This window comes from Topomyia yanbarensis, chromosome 3 (genome assembly GCF_030247195.1).
Source record: "Topomyia yanbarensis strain Yona2022 chromosome 3, ASM3024719v1, whole genome shotgun sequence".
NCBI classification, from domain to species: domain Eukaryota; kingdom Metazoa; phylum Arthropoda; class Insecta; order Diptera; family Culicidae; genus Topomyia; species Topomyia yanbarensis.
In genome coordinates, this window is record NC_080672.1 from 273177326 (window position 1) to 273194130 (window position 16805).

General features: G+C 36.9%; 1 protein-coding gene across 23 annotated transcripts in view; it reads right to left on the bottom strand.

Moving 5' to 3' along the window:
- LOC131689899 (glycine receptor subunit alpha-2) overlaps window positions 1–16805 on the bottom strand; it is a 460749-nt gene that overhangs the window by 81090 nt on the left and 362854 nt on the right. For all 23 annotated transcript variants that reach the window (XM_058975262.1, XM_058975261.1, XM_058975263.1 and 20 more), the window contains one exon: window positions 2297–2511. In XM_058975262.1, coding sequence (XP_058831245.1) covers window positions 2297–2511 — 215 coding nt within the window. The remainder of the gene's footprint in view (window positions 1–2296; window positions 2512–16805) is intronic.

Sequence of the window (16805 nt, forward strand, 5' to 3'; positions counted from 1 at the left end):
CAAGGGACATACTTAATTTTAACTACAACATTGCCGGAACTCAGCTGCAACGCATTGACCACGTAAAAGATCTAGGTGTTATTCTCGATGAAAGATTAACTTATACCAATCACCTATCAGCGAATATCGACAAAGCAAATCGACTTCTAGGTTTTATGTTCAAAATTTCCAGTGAATTCCGGGATCCTCTGTGTTTCAAGGCTTTATATTGCTCACTGGTGCCCTCGCAGTTGGATTTTGCAAACATCGTCTGGTGCCCTTATCATGCAACGTGGAGTGAAAGGATTGAAGCTGTCCAGCGCAAATTTATACGATATGCTTTACGTCAATTGCCTTGGAATGATCCGTTGAACCTGCCACCAGAACCGTTTCCGACTATTAGGACTACATACTTTGCAAGAACGTAGACATACTTCGCAGGCCGTTTTCATATCAAAGCTTCTGTTGGCTGAGTATGATGTTCCCGACCTCCTTGGACAAATGAACTTCTACGCCCCAACCCGTGTTCTTTGCCCTCGGACATTACTACACATCGAAATGCGAAACACCAACTACGCTGCTAATAGTTCGATTTTAGCGATGGTTCGTCGCTTCAACGAGCTTGCCGAGTACTTTGACCTCAATTATAATTCATCACAATTTCGTCACCGTTTGCTGTTACATTAGGTTAATTACTTTTAGTTTAGTTCATTAAAACTTAGTGTCAGATGAACACAAATTTTAAATACAAATACAAATACAGTGGTGGGCCAATGTGGGTCATTTTTTGTCACTCTAATGAACATTTATGGTGCATATCGATGGATATTGATCAGAAATTCAGAATGCTTTTATGCGAAATAATGGGTGATTGGGATGAAGATTTTTTTTTTGCACGAAAAAGTTTAAATAAATAATAATCAATGCAATAGACAATAATTACATCTTTTTTCGACATATTTTACCGAAACAAATAATTGTTAATTCGGTGAAACTGTTAAAATCGCAATGTGTTCAAGTGACTTGTGCCAGGGGTTTCAAAGGGAAATTTTAATTCCAACCATTCTAGTCATCATTGTGTAAAACGTAAACAGTATAACGAATCAAATGAATATAATTAATATTCTCAGAAGTAAATATAATGAATTAAATAATAAAGAAAATATTTATATATGTTGCATTTGATTTAAGAATACGCGTGAAATGAAAAAATGAAATAAATTAGCATAATAAACGTAATTAATACAACGAAAAAGATAATATTGGGATAGCTATATTATATCCATCCGATGCTCTTACTATGACATGTACCATAGAAGCTAGATACATCTCTCAAATACTAAAGTGCCATCATGGCAGCACCCGTTTATCGCACATCACTTAGAACCTGCAGTCATTTCTTTTTATTTATAACTTTGTATGATGGAATCTATGCGTGAAGAGTCAATTGAAATTATGAATGTCTAACCGAGGAATAGGAGCCAGATCCCACAACAACTAGGAAACAACAGCAACAATAACAACAGTGAGCTTCATTCTGACGTCACACACACGTTCACAAAGAGTCGTAAAAGTTCAACAACATGTAGCCTAGACTGTTGTGCTTTCTCGAGAAGGGATAAAGAAAATGCAAAGAGAGATAGAGCGACAGACTAGAGAATTGTAGAGACAGAAAATATAATCACATAGAAGAAGATTTCACCTCTATAATAGTTATTGTGTGTATAGGTGTTTGTGAACTCGAATGAACAAAAGCGGCATTCAAAAATAACAAAGTTTTGTAGTTTTGAGTAATTCACAAAGGAGAGTGTTAGGTTGGGAGTAAGGGCGGGCTGAAACTGAACAACAAACTATCAACTGATTGAATTAAAACCAAAACGTAACTTTCACAAGCAAATGATGATGTTTCTATTTTTTGTCGCTTTGTTACATCTCCGTTTGAATCAGACTTCCTTGCTTCAGAAAAAGGGGAAGCGTTATTCCCACTTGTAAGGTCTTATCAGTTTCCTTCGTGTGACAAATGAAAATGCTGCCCGCTGTGGTGCACGGAAACGGAAAAGGGTAACGAATTCAACTGATACAGAATGTGAAAGCGAAAAAAAGGTGGTAATGGAAAAAAATTAAACACGAAATAGAACTTCTACTGTATGGAACAAAAAAGTTGAAGTTCCGATTTTATTATTCACAGGGATTAACATGTACAATCGGTTTGGGGCCGGCAAAGGCGTGACTACTCGCATATGCATACTATTTATGGCCGGTATTAGCTTACTAGTGCACAGAGGTTGGTGTTGGTGTGAGGGACGAGATATCCTACCTGAGTGACTGGATTCTCTCCGGGCCTATATACAACATTGTGCAGCGGTCGCTTCCGGCCAACATAGTTGACACAGACAAACTCCAGCAGCGAGGCGTAGATGAAGCACATACACACACCGTCCCACACGTTCATCGCCGTCAGGTTCGACACTACCGGAAGTGTGCTGCGGAAACCGTTGGAGGTTGTGAAGAAATTCAGCATTGTCGTGACGCCTGCAGGTGGGTGGGTGTTAGGGTTTTTTTTTCGTTCTCCCCCAGATGTGATTGTTCCGTTGGTTGGTTGGTGCAGCAGCAGCAGCAGCAGCAATAATTAAATTTTTTACCAATGGAACAGGAAAAGAACAGAGAGAATTTATATCAGAGATAAATGTTTAATGAATAGTTAGACAGTACAATTAGTGGGTGTAGATTCGGTTGTTCAGAGTAAGCTCGTTTGGATGCTAACACGGTTGGTTTGGATGGTGCGATTAGTATATGTAGTATTCATTTTTAAACAAATAATACACATATTCTACACATTTTTGTTCCCCGCAACGGTCATATAAAGCATTTTTTTTAAATTTTGTGATTGCCAACAAAGATTACCGTAAAGATTTTTGTATTTAGTTACTTACGTTTCAGAAGCATCATTGGAATACAGATCACCGTTATAACTTTTTATTGTATTTAGTCTATTAAAATTAATCATACAAAGTATTTTGTCATAAGTTGTGTTATTTTATGTTGTAACATTTTATTAGACGTTTCTGATCAGATGATTTTTTTCTTTTCTATCTCTTCTCACGTTACTCGAGTGGGGCGTACGACAAAATCGTCGATTCGATCCCAAACGAACCGTACCAACAAAAGATATGCGTTGAACTGGTTTTACTTTTCGCAGAAAACCACCGCTGAATCGACAAACAAACGTCTTGTAGAAAGCCTTATACTCTCGGTTACAGACAGGGCAGTGCTATGGTTAAATGTGCATGTTGTTGTTTCCGTTCCGATGTTCGACGGCGGAATGAGTTCGCCCGACATTTTATAACTTGTTTTTATTGTTTGTTTTGTCGTCATAAACGAATTACCTTTCAATATAAGGGCCCCGTTTCAAAATTTCTGAAGAAAAGTCGTGTGAGATTTGGAACGGTGTGTTTTATTGTGACTGCATAGATTTGTTATTTTTTTTTTAATTTTTATTTTGATTATAGAGGTTTAAACCTTAGGATCATTCGCCTCTTTTCCGGTTAGAGAAATTTCTTTTGGAAAAAAACTCTAACCCTATGCACGAATCGAACCATGCATTAATAATGAAACACTGTTTTGCAAAATCTTTCGAAAACTACTCCGAAATAGTGGAAATTTTATGTTCATTTCGGTCAAAGCCGTTAATATGGGTCACCAACCGAACACTTAAATGATGAAATGTTTTAAGCATAGGTCCGCTCCAGATTTGTTTCAGTGCCATTCAAGTTGAGCTATTTAGAGCGAACGGAGATGCTTAAAGGGCTGTACAATACCGAGAAGAAAATATTTGTGAGCTGTTCACGACTGGCGAATGAATCAGTTTGCGTCGTTGCCTGCTACTAGTAGAGGCAATTATTTTCATTTCTGATGAATACACAACGACAAACTGGATTTTAAAACACCCGACCGAAGCCAGTTCGTGATTGGTTTCACTGATTTCATGCACCGGGCCGCAAATCTTGAACACAAAGCATTCTTCTAGTCAACCTAGTCGGTTTCTACTAGCCAACCCTGTAAATTTACAAATCTTTTTCATCACATTTTTTTTCTAACGGGTCGCAATTAGTATATACAAAAAAAAAAAAAAATGATTTTAGATAATCTGACTCAAGCTCGTTCGTGATTGATTACCGTCAGTTTCATGCATCTAGCCGCAGATCTTTGACAGTTTTCGTTCGAATCCGTTTTGACGATGGAAGTTAACTGATTTCGTTCGATGGCCAGCGGACGTATGCGAGTGCGGCATTATTCGTTTGTTATATACGAGCCTTTTACACCACACATACGCTCGCTATGTCTGGCATCGGTAAAGGAGGAAAGGAGAAGGGAAAACCAAAATCCCGCTCGTTTCGGATTCCAGTTTCCTGTCGGTCGTATCCATTGTCTGCTGAGAAAGGGCTATTACGCCGATCGTGTCGGAGAATCCGTCTAGTTGGCTGCCGTAATGGAATATCTCGCCACCGAAATATTGGAGCTGCCAGGAAATGCAACCCGTGGAAGCAAAAAGACCAGAACTGGGCGTGACCATTACCCAGGATGGTGTGATGCCTTGCATCCACGCCTACGTACGTCGCTTGCGATCGTTATAAGGAATTGAAAAAAAATGTTTTAAGCTCTAGGTTAAATATTATGGAAGATAGGTTTCCGGCCGTGGACCCTTCCCAAAAAGAGGCGTCCATTGGAAAAGGCTGGCCGCCATCTTGTAACAAAATAACTTGAAAGAAATATATTTTGCACTTCATAACTAGCAATAAAAATCCCATTTGACAAGATTCACCTCTTTATTACATCCAGAAAAAAATCCGGAAATATGCCTATTTTTTCGCGTCTACAGTGGTGTACCCGAGCAAACGAAAAGCCCATAATACACCCATGCTCATGGAGTTTGACATGGGTGTTTGAAATGGGTTCAACCCATGAAAACACCATCACCATGGTCCGGGAGATCCCATATAAAATACCATATGTAGGTGTATTTATGGGTTATTGAGACCATTTTATGGTGTCTTGATGGTTGTGAATATTGGCACGGACCATGTCTTTTCAAGGGGCTATGTGGTGTTTGAACCCATGAGTATTCGCTCGGGTAACCCCTTAAGTGAAGCTAGTCTGTGATTCAATCTGACAAACGGTCTTTAATATACTAAAAATAACGTTCGAGTTAATATATGAAGCATTTTTACAGTAGTTATTAAATATTCAAATTCGATTCAATTTTTTCAGAAATATCGCCTTTGCAATTTTGTTTTCTAAAGATACCTGAAAGTATTCTTTTTGACTTGCAAGAAGAAAAAATTAATTTTTTTTTTGTCCGAATTTGAGATATAAATTTGGGCCTATTTTTTATTCAAAATTGCTCGTAGCTTTAAGAGCTTTAAAAGTTGTCCGAAGACACTGTTTACGAGAAATTAACAATAAAAAAGTTAGCGCATGAAAACAGTCGTCATTAGGAACAGCCTAAGGTGTTCAATTAAACTAACTATAAAATAAAAACCTTTGGAGCTACAACTATGTCGTTGTCGGCTAAGCTGCTATATAGGTATAAGTTCTTCTACTGATGTCTACTGATTATTTGTCCTGAAGGCATTGTAGCTCTAAAATATAAGGTTTAGCTATAAACATTTTCGTCTTCCAAAATTGTGGACCACTGTGCATTGGTTTGTTTTATTTTGGGAGACACAATTTAGGTCCACTAACGGCCGATGCAGTGAGCCAGTTTCATGTCTTTCGGCATGATTGTTACTAGTTTTGCGTAGATGGTGCACTATTTAGTAAACTCGAATCAACTGATCAGGTAGGCCTTGCTGGTTTCTGCAGGTGGCCATTATAGCTAAGTTCTGGATGTGTGGATTGATTTTGAAGTCATCCGCACTCACGTACCAAACATTGGAAGGGTCGCTTGCGGATTACTTTTGATAGCGGCGAATTTGTATTTTTGTATTTTTATTTGTAAAAATTTATTCATTTAACATTCAAAGTCTTAATGAAATTTCCTAAAACTAGTGTGATTGAATTCGTCTTCGAAATCCTGATGCGGTGAGATTAAAATCAAATAGTTCGGAGAACTCGTTGAACCTCCGAACCATTGCGATGACAGAAGTGTTGGCAGCATAGTCAGTTGGCCCCATTTCAGGAAAAAGAATAACTCTTTGGCGAAGAGTACGAGATCGCGCATAGAGGTGCATTTGTGCTAGTAGGTCAGGAACATCGTATTCATCCAGCAGTATTTGGGCCACAAAGACTCCATGCGATGTCATTCTCCCATCAGCAAGGGTGTGCAAGCCTACCAAACGACAGCGGTCTTCATACGGCAGCAGGTTTTGCAGATCACTCCATGGCAAGCAACGTAGAGCGTACCTGGCAAACCGTCTCTGAACGCCTTCGATCCTATTGATCCAAACAGCGTAAGGATTCCAAACGACATTGCCAAATTCTAGCATTGACCGCACTAATGAACAGTAAGGCGCTTTAAAACACAATAGATTACGAAATTCGCTAGATATCTCATACATACATTGGCCTTGTCGATTGTAGCAGAGATGTGACGATGGTAAGTTAGCTTATAATCCAGTATTACTCCAAGGTCTTTGATGTCAACACGTTGTAGCTGATTTCCAGAAATATTAAGATCAAAAGAGATGCTGTTTATATTCCTTGTTTTGACGTGATTCTTATTTTTACCTTTTTTCAGGGTTTTTTGGAACGTGTCCAATGGGAAATAGACAGAAAGAATGATCCGGAAACGGTGAAGACAATTCACCATTTGCATATACTGGGAAAAGATAAGTCCTCAAACAGGAATCGAACCTGCGATATCACAGTCTCTAGTTGGGTGCGTTAACCACTCCGCCATCGAGGAACTCAAGGGTCCAGTAGAATGCTCTGTCACGTACCCCGCGGCAGGCCCTATTTGAAATGATTCAAAATTGTCGTGATAAAAAACGTCTCGCTCGTAGCAGAAAGCAATCCATGATTTAGCAGACTACTTACCGGGCGTTACTGTGATCACGTTACAGTGACACAATCTCATATTCGTACACCTCTGGTGTATATGTTTAATATTGTTTCACAAACGTTTGCGCTATTTAATGTAGGTATTGTTTTATAAATCTGGTAGTAGAATCATCATCTGTCATTTTCTTATCATTTGTAATCTAAAGTGTGCAAATTTGCGTACACTACACATAAAAAATCATTACTTGGTGTGAAAATGGCACAATTTCAAATTCGTACACTTTTGAAAAGTCATTTAATTTGTAATTTAAGACCTGTTATTTCCTTATTTTTTGTTTTACATTGAAAAATAGATTTTATGACTACAGAAAAGTGTTCATTGGCACAGTTTCCTCAACACTAGTTTAAGAAATTTCCTCAAATTACCGTAATGGTTAAAAAAAGTAAACTACTTGCTATTATGGGACGGAAACTAATTACTACTCACCAAAATGAAGCTAAATCACTTCATAAAATCTTTGAAAGGTTGCGTCCAACTATTTAACATGTTGTTAAAAACTTTGAGGTGGCGAAATGCAGAACAGATATTGCGAAAAACTTGAACTGTAAACAATTTACGATGAGGGATGAATGATCTTTAATTAGAAAAATTTGGGAAATCGAGTAATTAATGTTATATACATGGTAAATAAATTGAATCATAGCATTTAAGTATAAGTCTGCTCTGGTACGGCTCGAAATGTACGGAGAACGGACAATTACAATGCCTGTGTTCTGAGCAAGAAGCTGTTCATCAAGGAGAAGAACAAAGAATTGATTTTTTATACACTAAACAACTTTATTGGAATATTGGAAAGATGTTAAACTTTGTCTACGAGTCCAAATTCAACATCTTTGACTCAAATGGCTGTTGTTTTGGGTGGAGAAAATCGAACTCAAACCTGGACGTAATAGTCTTATAACAGCAGCTAAGCGCAGGGACAGTGGAGTTATTATATGGGGTATTATGTGTCCACTAGAAGTACTAGAAATTTGGTCTTCATTGATGGAATGATGGATGGATTTTAATATGAATATCTTAAAATAAATATTAAAACAAAGCTTCCGTAAAATGGTACTTTTACTAAAAATGGTGGACATTGGAAATTCGATCAGGAGAAGAACCTAAAGCATAAGGCGTGCAAAAAAACGTTTAGAGTAAATTTATAATTGTTTAAATGTTATGAATTCTCCACTGCAGACCCTGTTTATTAATTCATTAGAAAAATAAATGGGAGTATTTGGATAAAAAGAACAAAACTATCCGGATTATAATGAGAATGATCTTAGAAACTACTATTTAGAAGAATGGGATAAAATTGAAGTTGAATGCACACAAAAACTAGTGGTTATCATTCCAATACGATTGAAAACTGTAATTACAAACAAAAGGTACCACATTGAATATTTATTACAGAAATTTCAATTGATTTTTGAAAAAATATGCGTACTGTACGAATATGAGATTGCGTGTATATTTGACTATCTTTAGAATTATGATTTTTTGTGAAAAAATGAGCATTTGTAGTACAAACATAATTATTGTATCTTCCTTATGCTGTCTAGTAAACTATTTCTACCAGGGTTAAAAATAATTGAAGCTCTTTTTTACGGCTGAAAATGAACCTGACGCGACTCGCGGTGAGTAGAAAAAATATATATTCGAATATCATTCCTTATTCATTCAGTTGAATATCGGACAATATATTCATTTCACTAATTATCTAGGAAAATGTTTTCAAATGCCGGTAAAGCATATGAAACAACAATCATCATCGGTTACATTGTGCCAGGGCCTATTTTGATCAGGGCAGGAAAATTTCGAAAAATGAATTGATTGCTGTTCGAAGCTTCACGAAGCACCTTCTCAAGCATACCACATGCAATCGATGAGTTTGACACAATCGCTGCGAACATTTAGGGGTAAAACTTATCTCTGCTCGGACGAAGCGAGCTTCGCATTTAGTTCGCTCTTTACAATGTTCGAAAAAGTTCACATTAACCTTAGAAGCACACATCGTCGAACACGAGGTAAGCTCTTGGCTCGTGGTTTTTGCGTTTTTGGAACATTTCCACAGAGTTTCGAAGCGATATTCGGTGAACACATATAAAGCGAATGCCTCGTTTATTTGAGAATCGCGAACATCGAAGATTTATATCGCTTCAAGCATCAGCATCATGAGGCCACCGCGAACATGTTCGCTACGTGACTATCTGTCTTAAAATCATAAACTGTAAATCTTATTTTGAGTATAAATAAAATGGATTATTTTAAGATTATAATTTAGGATTTAGGGATTAGGTGCGTCGCATACCTTACCAATTTATGAGCCACGAGTTTGAATGAGCGTAGTGGTAGTGAAATTCAAATTCTTTTTTTCGGAATACAATTATGTTTACTAGCTACTTTGATTGCAAACTCGTCTTTTCTTCTTCAATCGGAATATATTTTCCCTGCCAAGGAGTTTAGGTGAAGATGTATAAAGTATGTTTAAGGGGGTAAGGGTTTCAGCGTGAAAAAATGTTTTTTGGTGAAATGACTCTTTTGGATGAAATGATACATTATAATGTACAAAAGTTTTGATCAATTCGCTTCGCCCAAATTTCTAAAAAAATCGCAAATAGTGTTTTTTAACGCTAAAACCATTACCCCTCTCTTAATAATCTCCCTATCTAAAACAAATTCTTCCTAAAAAGAACAATTTTCGGATGGAATCTCACTGCTGACGTCTGAGTTCAGTTAGACGGCGAACTTCAGTTATTTGCATCCACTGAGGGGTAGTTAGGCGTAGTCCGTTGGCCTTTGTTTTCAACTTGTTGCGGTTTCTAACGTTCTTGCGCAACATTCCTAAATCGGCTAGTCATATTCACTCAATAATATGCGATGATTTGTGTGTTAAACGTTATTTTTAATTTTACCAAATGAATTTATTAACAAATACCTACATACTTGAATCCATTATTATTGTCATTAATTGAATTATAATTTCTTGGCATCTGTACCAAACCAAGAGGAAAGCTTCCAAATGATTTTTATAATATTGTTTTATAAGTTTATTGGTTGATTACCTAATCACAAGAGACAAAATATTTATTTTCAAACATTTTCGACAGAATCTGTTCACTTAATAAATGAGGTGTCAAACTTATTACATGTTCCACTTTTATGAAATTTATTTCCTGACTCCTGTACATGTGTTTTGTGATAAATAATGAGAAGGATATTCCAACTTGTTTGTATTGTATTTGTTAACTAATTACTGATGGAGAAACGCAAAGAACTTACAAACAATGTTCTAGTGATTTTTTTTGTTGGAAATCCAAAAACAATTCTGAAAAGGACAAAATTTGGTTTATCTTCTCCACGATGTAATCTTCTCTTATTTGACTTTTATTAATAAAAAATAAAAGAAAGAAATCTTTAGGGCCCCCTGTATTTTTTTTTTGAATCAGTTATAGCCGAAATGCTTTATGTAAGGGAAATCTCGGAAAATGAGAAGCGAAATAAATAACTCCAAGTAGAATGAAAGTCGTTCTAAACTCGAACTTTTTCGAATACTGTCTTTCCATTATTATTCGCTTTTTGTCGCATTCCATATTTTGATATATTATTTTGAAGACCCATATTTAAGATCAATACAATAGTAATTCTTCAAAAGGGCTAATGAGACTTTTGTAAACAAACTTATTTCGCTCATTTTTCCGCTACAGAGTTGAATTTTATGAAAAATACACATGAATCAACATCTTTGCCCTTGGTAGAATCGATTTCAAATGTTTTCTGTGTTGAAATGATAACAAATTAAGAGAAATCAGCAAAACAAAAGTTTGTTCACAAATATTATTAGCCCTATTCAAATGTTGATATGGAATAATAAAATCAATCAAGATCAATTTCGATTTTTTTTTAATTTTGCGGTGGTGTAATCCCTTAAGTGGTTGATTTAACGGCTTCTTTCAAAATTTATCGAACCTACTCCCATTCGTTCATTCGTTAGAGTAGTTTATGTTAAAGAGAGTGTACTAAATTAATAGAAACACTTAAATTTAGGAAGTTATGACCCTCGCTCCACAATGCAGTTTGCGACAGAATTGCTCAACTGAAAATTATTAAATGAAATGAATGAAAACAAACATTAGACTATAGCATTTTGTACGCATGCACTTCAGAGGTCCAAGGGTTACAATTTCTGTTCTAGTTCTCGGATCGCCAGTTCTCAAGGGAAATCCAGTTTTTAACTTTTTGCATACATATTGCATTGAATGAAGAACTTAGATAATGTATTCATAAAGTATTAGTAATAATTCGATTGTCCGTTCATTTTAAAAGGCTATTTTCTATAACTTTACAACTGATTTAATTTCACTTTCAAAATTTCTCGAAATATCATGTTCTAAAAGTTCTCAACCGATATAATATTCGAAAACAGTTATAAAAATGTCTCATCACACTGGTAGATGGATTCAAAGCGTTTTTTTAAATAAGTGCACGAAAAAACATGCGCCCTTCTAAAACATACTTCTGAATCAAAATGGTTTTACTGTTAGTCGAAAACAAGATTTACAAAACGACCAGAACTGCCAAATATTAATCGGGAATGGTGGAGTTTATTGACATTCCCTATTTATTTCTAGGATTCATCATACACATCATGACGTTATTTATTTAACTGATAATCGATTTTTTCCTTTGAATGGATATCGATATCTTTATCCTCAAGAAACTGACATAACTGGATCCTCAAGAAACTGACATAGGAACATGACTAAGATAAGCGAGCCACTCAATACGTTGTGTACATTGTGTTTAACTTCATTTTCTAGCCCTAATTTATTTCATTTGAAAATTTATCCCCGCCCTGTCACGAAATCTTGATTTTATCCCTACTGGTAATATATCAGTAGGGTATCTTAAATAAACTTGTTACGTCACTTTTCAGTTAACCCCAGCATAAGCTACACATTGTCACAATTATTTTTCACCTATTCCACCCTTAATACAAGGCCTCTGTCTAGAATATACTTTTTTTTGCATAACTAGTAGGTAGGTATTTGAATAAAGAAAACTAATATCGTCCGGCGAACATGTTAGCGATGGCCCTCGCGATGCTAAATTGATGAATCCTTCGGTGTTCGCGATTCTGAAATACTTCGAGGTAATCTTTTTTCTGTGTTCGCGAACATCGCTTCGAAGCTCCGTGTAACTGTTTCAAAAATATCGATCACACGAACCAAGAGCTTAGCTCGTGTTCGTCAAAAACTACGCAAAAGCTTTTACATATCTTTCCGAACATCAATGAAATGAACAAGAAGCTTCATTTGTCCTCGCCGAAGAGCATGCAAAAGTATCGCCCAAATGTCCGCAATTACGATGGTAAGCGATTGTGATGCGAAGCTTGTGAATACGAACCAGTAACGCAAAGCTTCGCGCTTTGAAAGTATTCGAACATAGGTTCGGTTCGAATATTTCCTGCCCTGATTTTGATGCGTTTGATTCGTGGCTGCACGGTCGCTTCGTGTAATAATCGGAGACGAATGAAAATCTGCATGGATGAATGGGCGGTTTGTTCGTTTGACGTTTTCAGCTGCGTCACTGAATATTGAAAATGAATGCGGCTGAATATGATCAATTTTCATTCAATGAATTTGAATATTTTTAACTCTGATTTCTACATAAATAAAATGTCTCGCGAACTAATTTTTTACTTGTAAAATGCATATAAGCATTCCGCACAGCGGTGTACGAAAATGAGATTGTGTCACTGTATATATTTTATTGCACTGTACAAACACCGTGTTGACTTTGAAACTCCTTAACACTAATAGCTTTTTCGTTTTCACATGATATTACAACCGGTGAAGTTACAAAGTTTACGCCCCTATATTTCAATGAGTGTACCTGTAACACCAGCTACACCCGTGTAATGGAACATCGAAAGCAAAAATGCTGAAAACAGTAGAATTCCGTCACCTGTTCCAACCTAACCGTATTTGCCTAGGTACCTCTGTTAAGCGCGCCTACTAGAACAAAAGATGAATTGTATGCTATAAGGTGCGGTTATGATTCGGCACATTAAAGGATTCGAAGAGGTGCAATAAATTTCGGCGTTTTTTGTCGATGGGCTTGCTGACAGGAATAATACTTTTTGTTTGGTTTGTATCCTGTTTACACTCGACACTATTTACATGTATAACCATGAAATTTGGGATTGTCTCTTTTTGTGGTGCAGAACCGTACGGCTATGTCGATATTAATACCTATGTGTACTATCAGAGCAATACTTGCGGCATTCATACGTTATCGTTATCCGGTGTATGCGCAGGGACGGTTGGGTATTCGATTACGTTTGGTTTGACAATCGTTCGTGCATAGTATCGAAAGAAAGGACAAACGAATTTTCTCTGCTGGGGATTTGGGTTAAAAAAGCAACAATGCAGGATAATTGGAAACAATATTGCTTATTTACTGATTAAAAACAATCGGGATTGGTCATTACAATGTGAAATCGCAAATGTTTCCAGTTGTTAAGGGTTAATTTTTTTGGATAATCACAGTGAGTTCAATTATGTCGGTTAGCGCATATCCAAGGAATGTAGGTGCATATTTTCAGAATGTTTTCCGACCGATGTATTTCGCTCGATTGTATTGGAAAACTTCATTTAAGCATCTATTTATTTATAGAGCCTACACATCCAATTGCTTTATAACATGAACCACCGACAACGATAAATTTAGGATCATGGACCGATGTAGTACACAATTTGCCACAGCTTCGTACAATATTCATTATGAACATTGACCGACTGGGCTAGCTGGCACTCATGAACAGCCTGCATGGCTGGATGTTGATCCATACATTTTGAATCATTGCCAACATGCAGGTGCCGACCAAGCCGGCCGGAGCCCGGTTCGTCATTGTCGCCAGTTAATGGTTGTGTACCGTACGCGGACAAATAAATATTGATTCTCCCCGGTGTCCCATCATGTAATCTGCGATGGACAAATGGGTTGCACATTTAACAGTCAATGTACTGATAATGAGTCGTGTTTGAACGCTGGATGATGTACGATGTGTTTGGTTTACATGGATCATTTCGCTGGTGGATGCATGGTACAACGCTAACTGAAGCAGAATTAGAACCTTTCGTTGGTTTAAAATTAATGTATTATTATATCCCACGTTTGTGTTGATTCGAATTTTTAAAAAATTGGGGTTTAGAATTACTCGGAAAGTGATCAAGATCGAAGGAGGCGTTTGGTATAAAGTTAAATGTACTATTCGCGAAACCAGATGAGGCAATGAACCGAAACGATCCAGATGGTACTTCATCTATCGTTTTGATACAGCAACATGTACCCTGGTATAAACTTTCCTTAGCTATCCTTTTCAAGCAACAAATAAATGCGAATCGGTAGGAATCATGCTCTCTGTTCGACAGTTTGGTTAATTGATTATGTGTGATACATTTTCACTCCAGGTATAACGACTTAATTTATAATTCTGATTCAATCAAAATTGAAACACTTGCTGCAAAATATGTTCGAAATCCAATCAAGGTGAACCAGTTAGTTTCAAAGTCTCAGGAAGGATATTAAAAGTTGCCGGGTAGTTGAAACTCGGTTCTTTAAAATTGAATAGCCGATTATAGTCTGATGGTTAAGGGGCTACTCTGCTTTTCAAGGTCGAACATAACTGTTCTATATTGTTTAATTCGATAGGTGTAAGTATCCAAGAATATCCCCCAAGAATTTTTTTTTCGATGATGCATAATTGAGCACCGAATAGATATGTGGGTGTGGTTCACTTTAGGAGGCAAAAGAGCAACTGTTTTTTGCGCTGTTTTGGAAGCAAAAACCAAGAGCTTTTCAGAATCCAGATATATTTTTCGAACATACATTTGAAAAGCTCAAATTATTTTTTTCGGTAAAAAATGTAATAAAAATGCGGAACTATGGAATGTACAGTGAACCAACTTGTTACTGCAGTGCAGAACTGCAGCTCTAAATTCATGTTCAAAAAGATTTCCAATCATCCATACTCTGGGACCTTTCAGACACTCTACGCGTTTAGAGACTCTTCCCAGCTCGTGTAGTGCAATGCTATAATGTATTGTGCAAAGTTTACTCATACGCTTTGAAAGTTATTTTCTGCGATTTCTTTTGCGGACCAAAGATAACATATTTTTGAATCAATTGGAGATTTCTAGAGTACTGACGGAGCGATTTTCGGCCGTGGCAGAAATATCAAAATTTCGCCCTGATAGTGTGATGGTAAATTGTTTGAAGCAAGGTTACGGGCCATTTGAATAGTGACTCTCGGAGCGTGTAGACATTTTTACAGTCCGTGCAGTGTAGCGCTGTAATGCACTGCTAGTTAATCCGCTTTCAAGATTATCTTGAGCGTTCTCCGCCTCTTCGAGGTTTTCGAACTTTTTCTTCTTTTATGTGTACGCGTTAACCGTTATTCGACCAGCAGATCATTGACAATGTTTCGTTTCTTGTGAGCTGCCTGAATACTGTTATAAAAGGAACGTCTTTAAATTAGGTTCACCTTTCTGGTTTCTCCTACTAACGTGCACTGGTCAATAGGCCCGTGCAATGATTCGCCTCAAGGTGAGGTGGATGTCGAAACAGGATCGACCATTGTTCACGCTTATTGTAACATATTACATTCTGGCAAAAGTGGAATTTAGCAGAAGAAATTTTTAGTTTTTTATACATTTCAACGACATTCGATTAGCTAGAGATTACTGGGTAGGGAAAGTTATGAAAATTAGATCTATAGTATTCAAGTGAGAGCAAGGATGTGAAGTATACGAATCGGAAAACTAGAAGTGGCAGGGTCATTAGAACAGGCTTAATATCTTACGGGCTTAACTTTTGTCTTCTGCTGATGAGGGTCGAGCTTAGGAAGCATAACTACGAATCACTCGAGTTTACCAGCTTGTCTCCTGGCAAAGACAGACTTGTCCCTCTTTACCGTGAGAACGTCGGTTCTCACAGTAAAGAGGGACAAGTCTGCTTTTGCCATGAGACATGCTGCGAACGAAACACTTTTTTCGAGCCAGAGCCAAACAGAATCAAATTCCACTTGTTGAAGAATCTGCGAGACTCTGTCAAAAGGTACTTGTTTAATTTATTTAAGAAATTTGTTGAAGAAACCAGTGTCTCTCATGATTGGAGATAAGTGAGTGTTACTGCCATCTATAAACCAGAAAAACCTTCCTCCGGCTAGAAGTCGTATCGGCCAATTGCGATGTTGTCTGCTATCCGAAAAAAAATGATCTTATATCGATTCGATAATTGGCTTGCTGTTACATATTTTCGCTCTGAGAAACTGAACCAGCATGGTCTTTTACCGAAAAACCCATGAATTTTTCGCATGGTGATTTATAGAAATCACGATTTAACTACATGAATTTTCCTCCGAACTAAGCACTGTCTTTTCTACAATTTTTACGTTAATGACATAGACGAATGTCTTGTTAATTCCTACACGTTAAGGCCACTAACGGAGTAATGATGACTTGGATAATTTATCTGCTTGGGCGATCCAGCTGGGTATCGAATTACAAAGAAAACTGAGCTAGTTGTATTTGGAAGAAAGCATGAACCATCGCAACTATAACCTCAATTAAGTGGGGGGGGAGGTGGTAAAGGTTTCAGCTTGAAAAAACATACTTCTTTTGCGAATTTTTTTGAACTTTGCGTGAGGCAAATTGATCAAAACTTTTGTACATTATAGTATATCATTTCAATAACATGCTTTAATTTTTCTATACAAAAA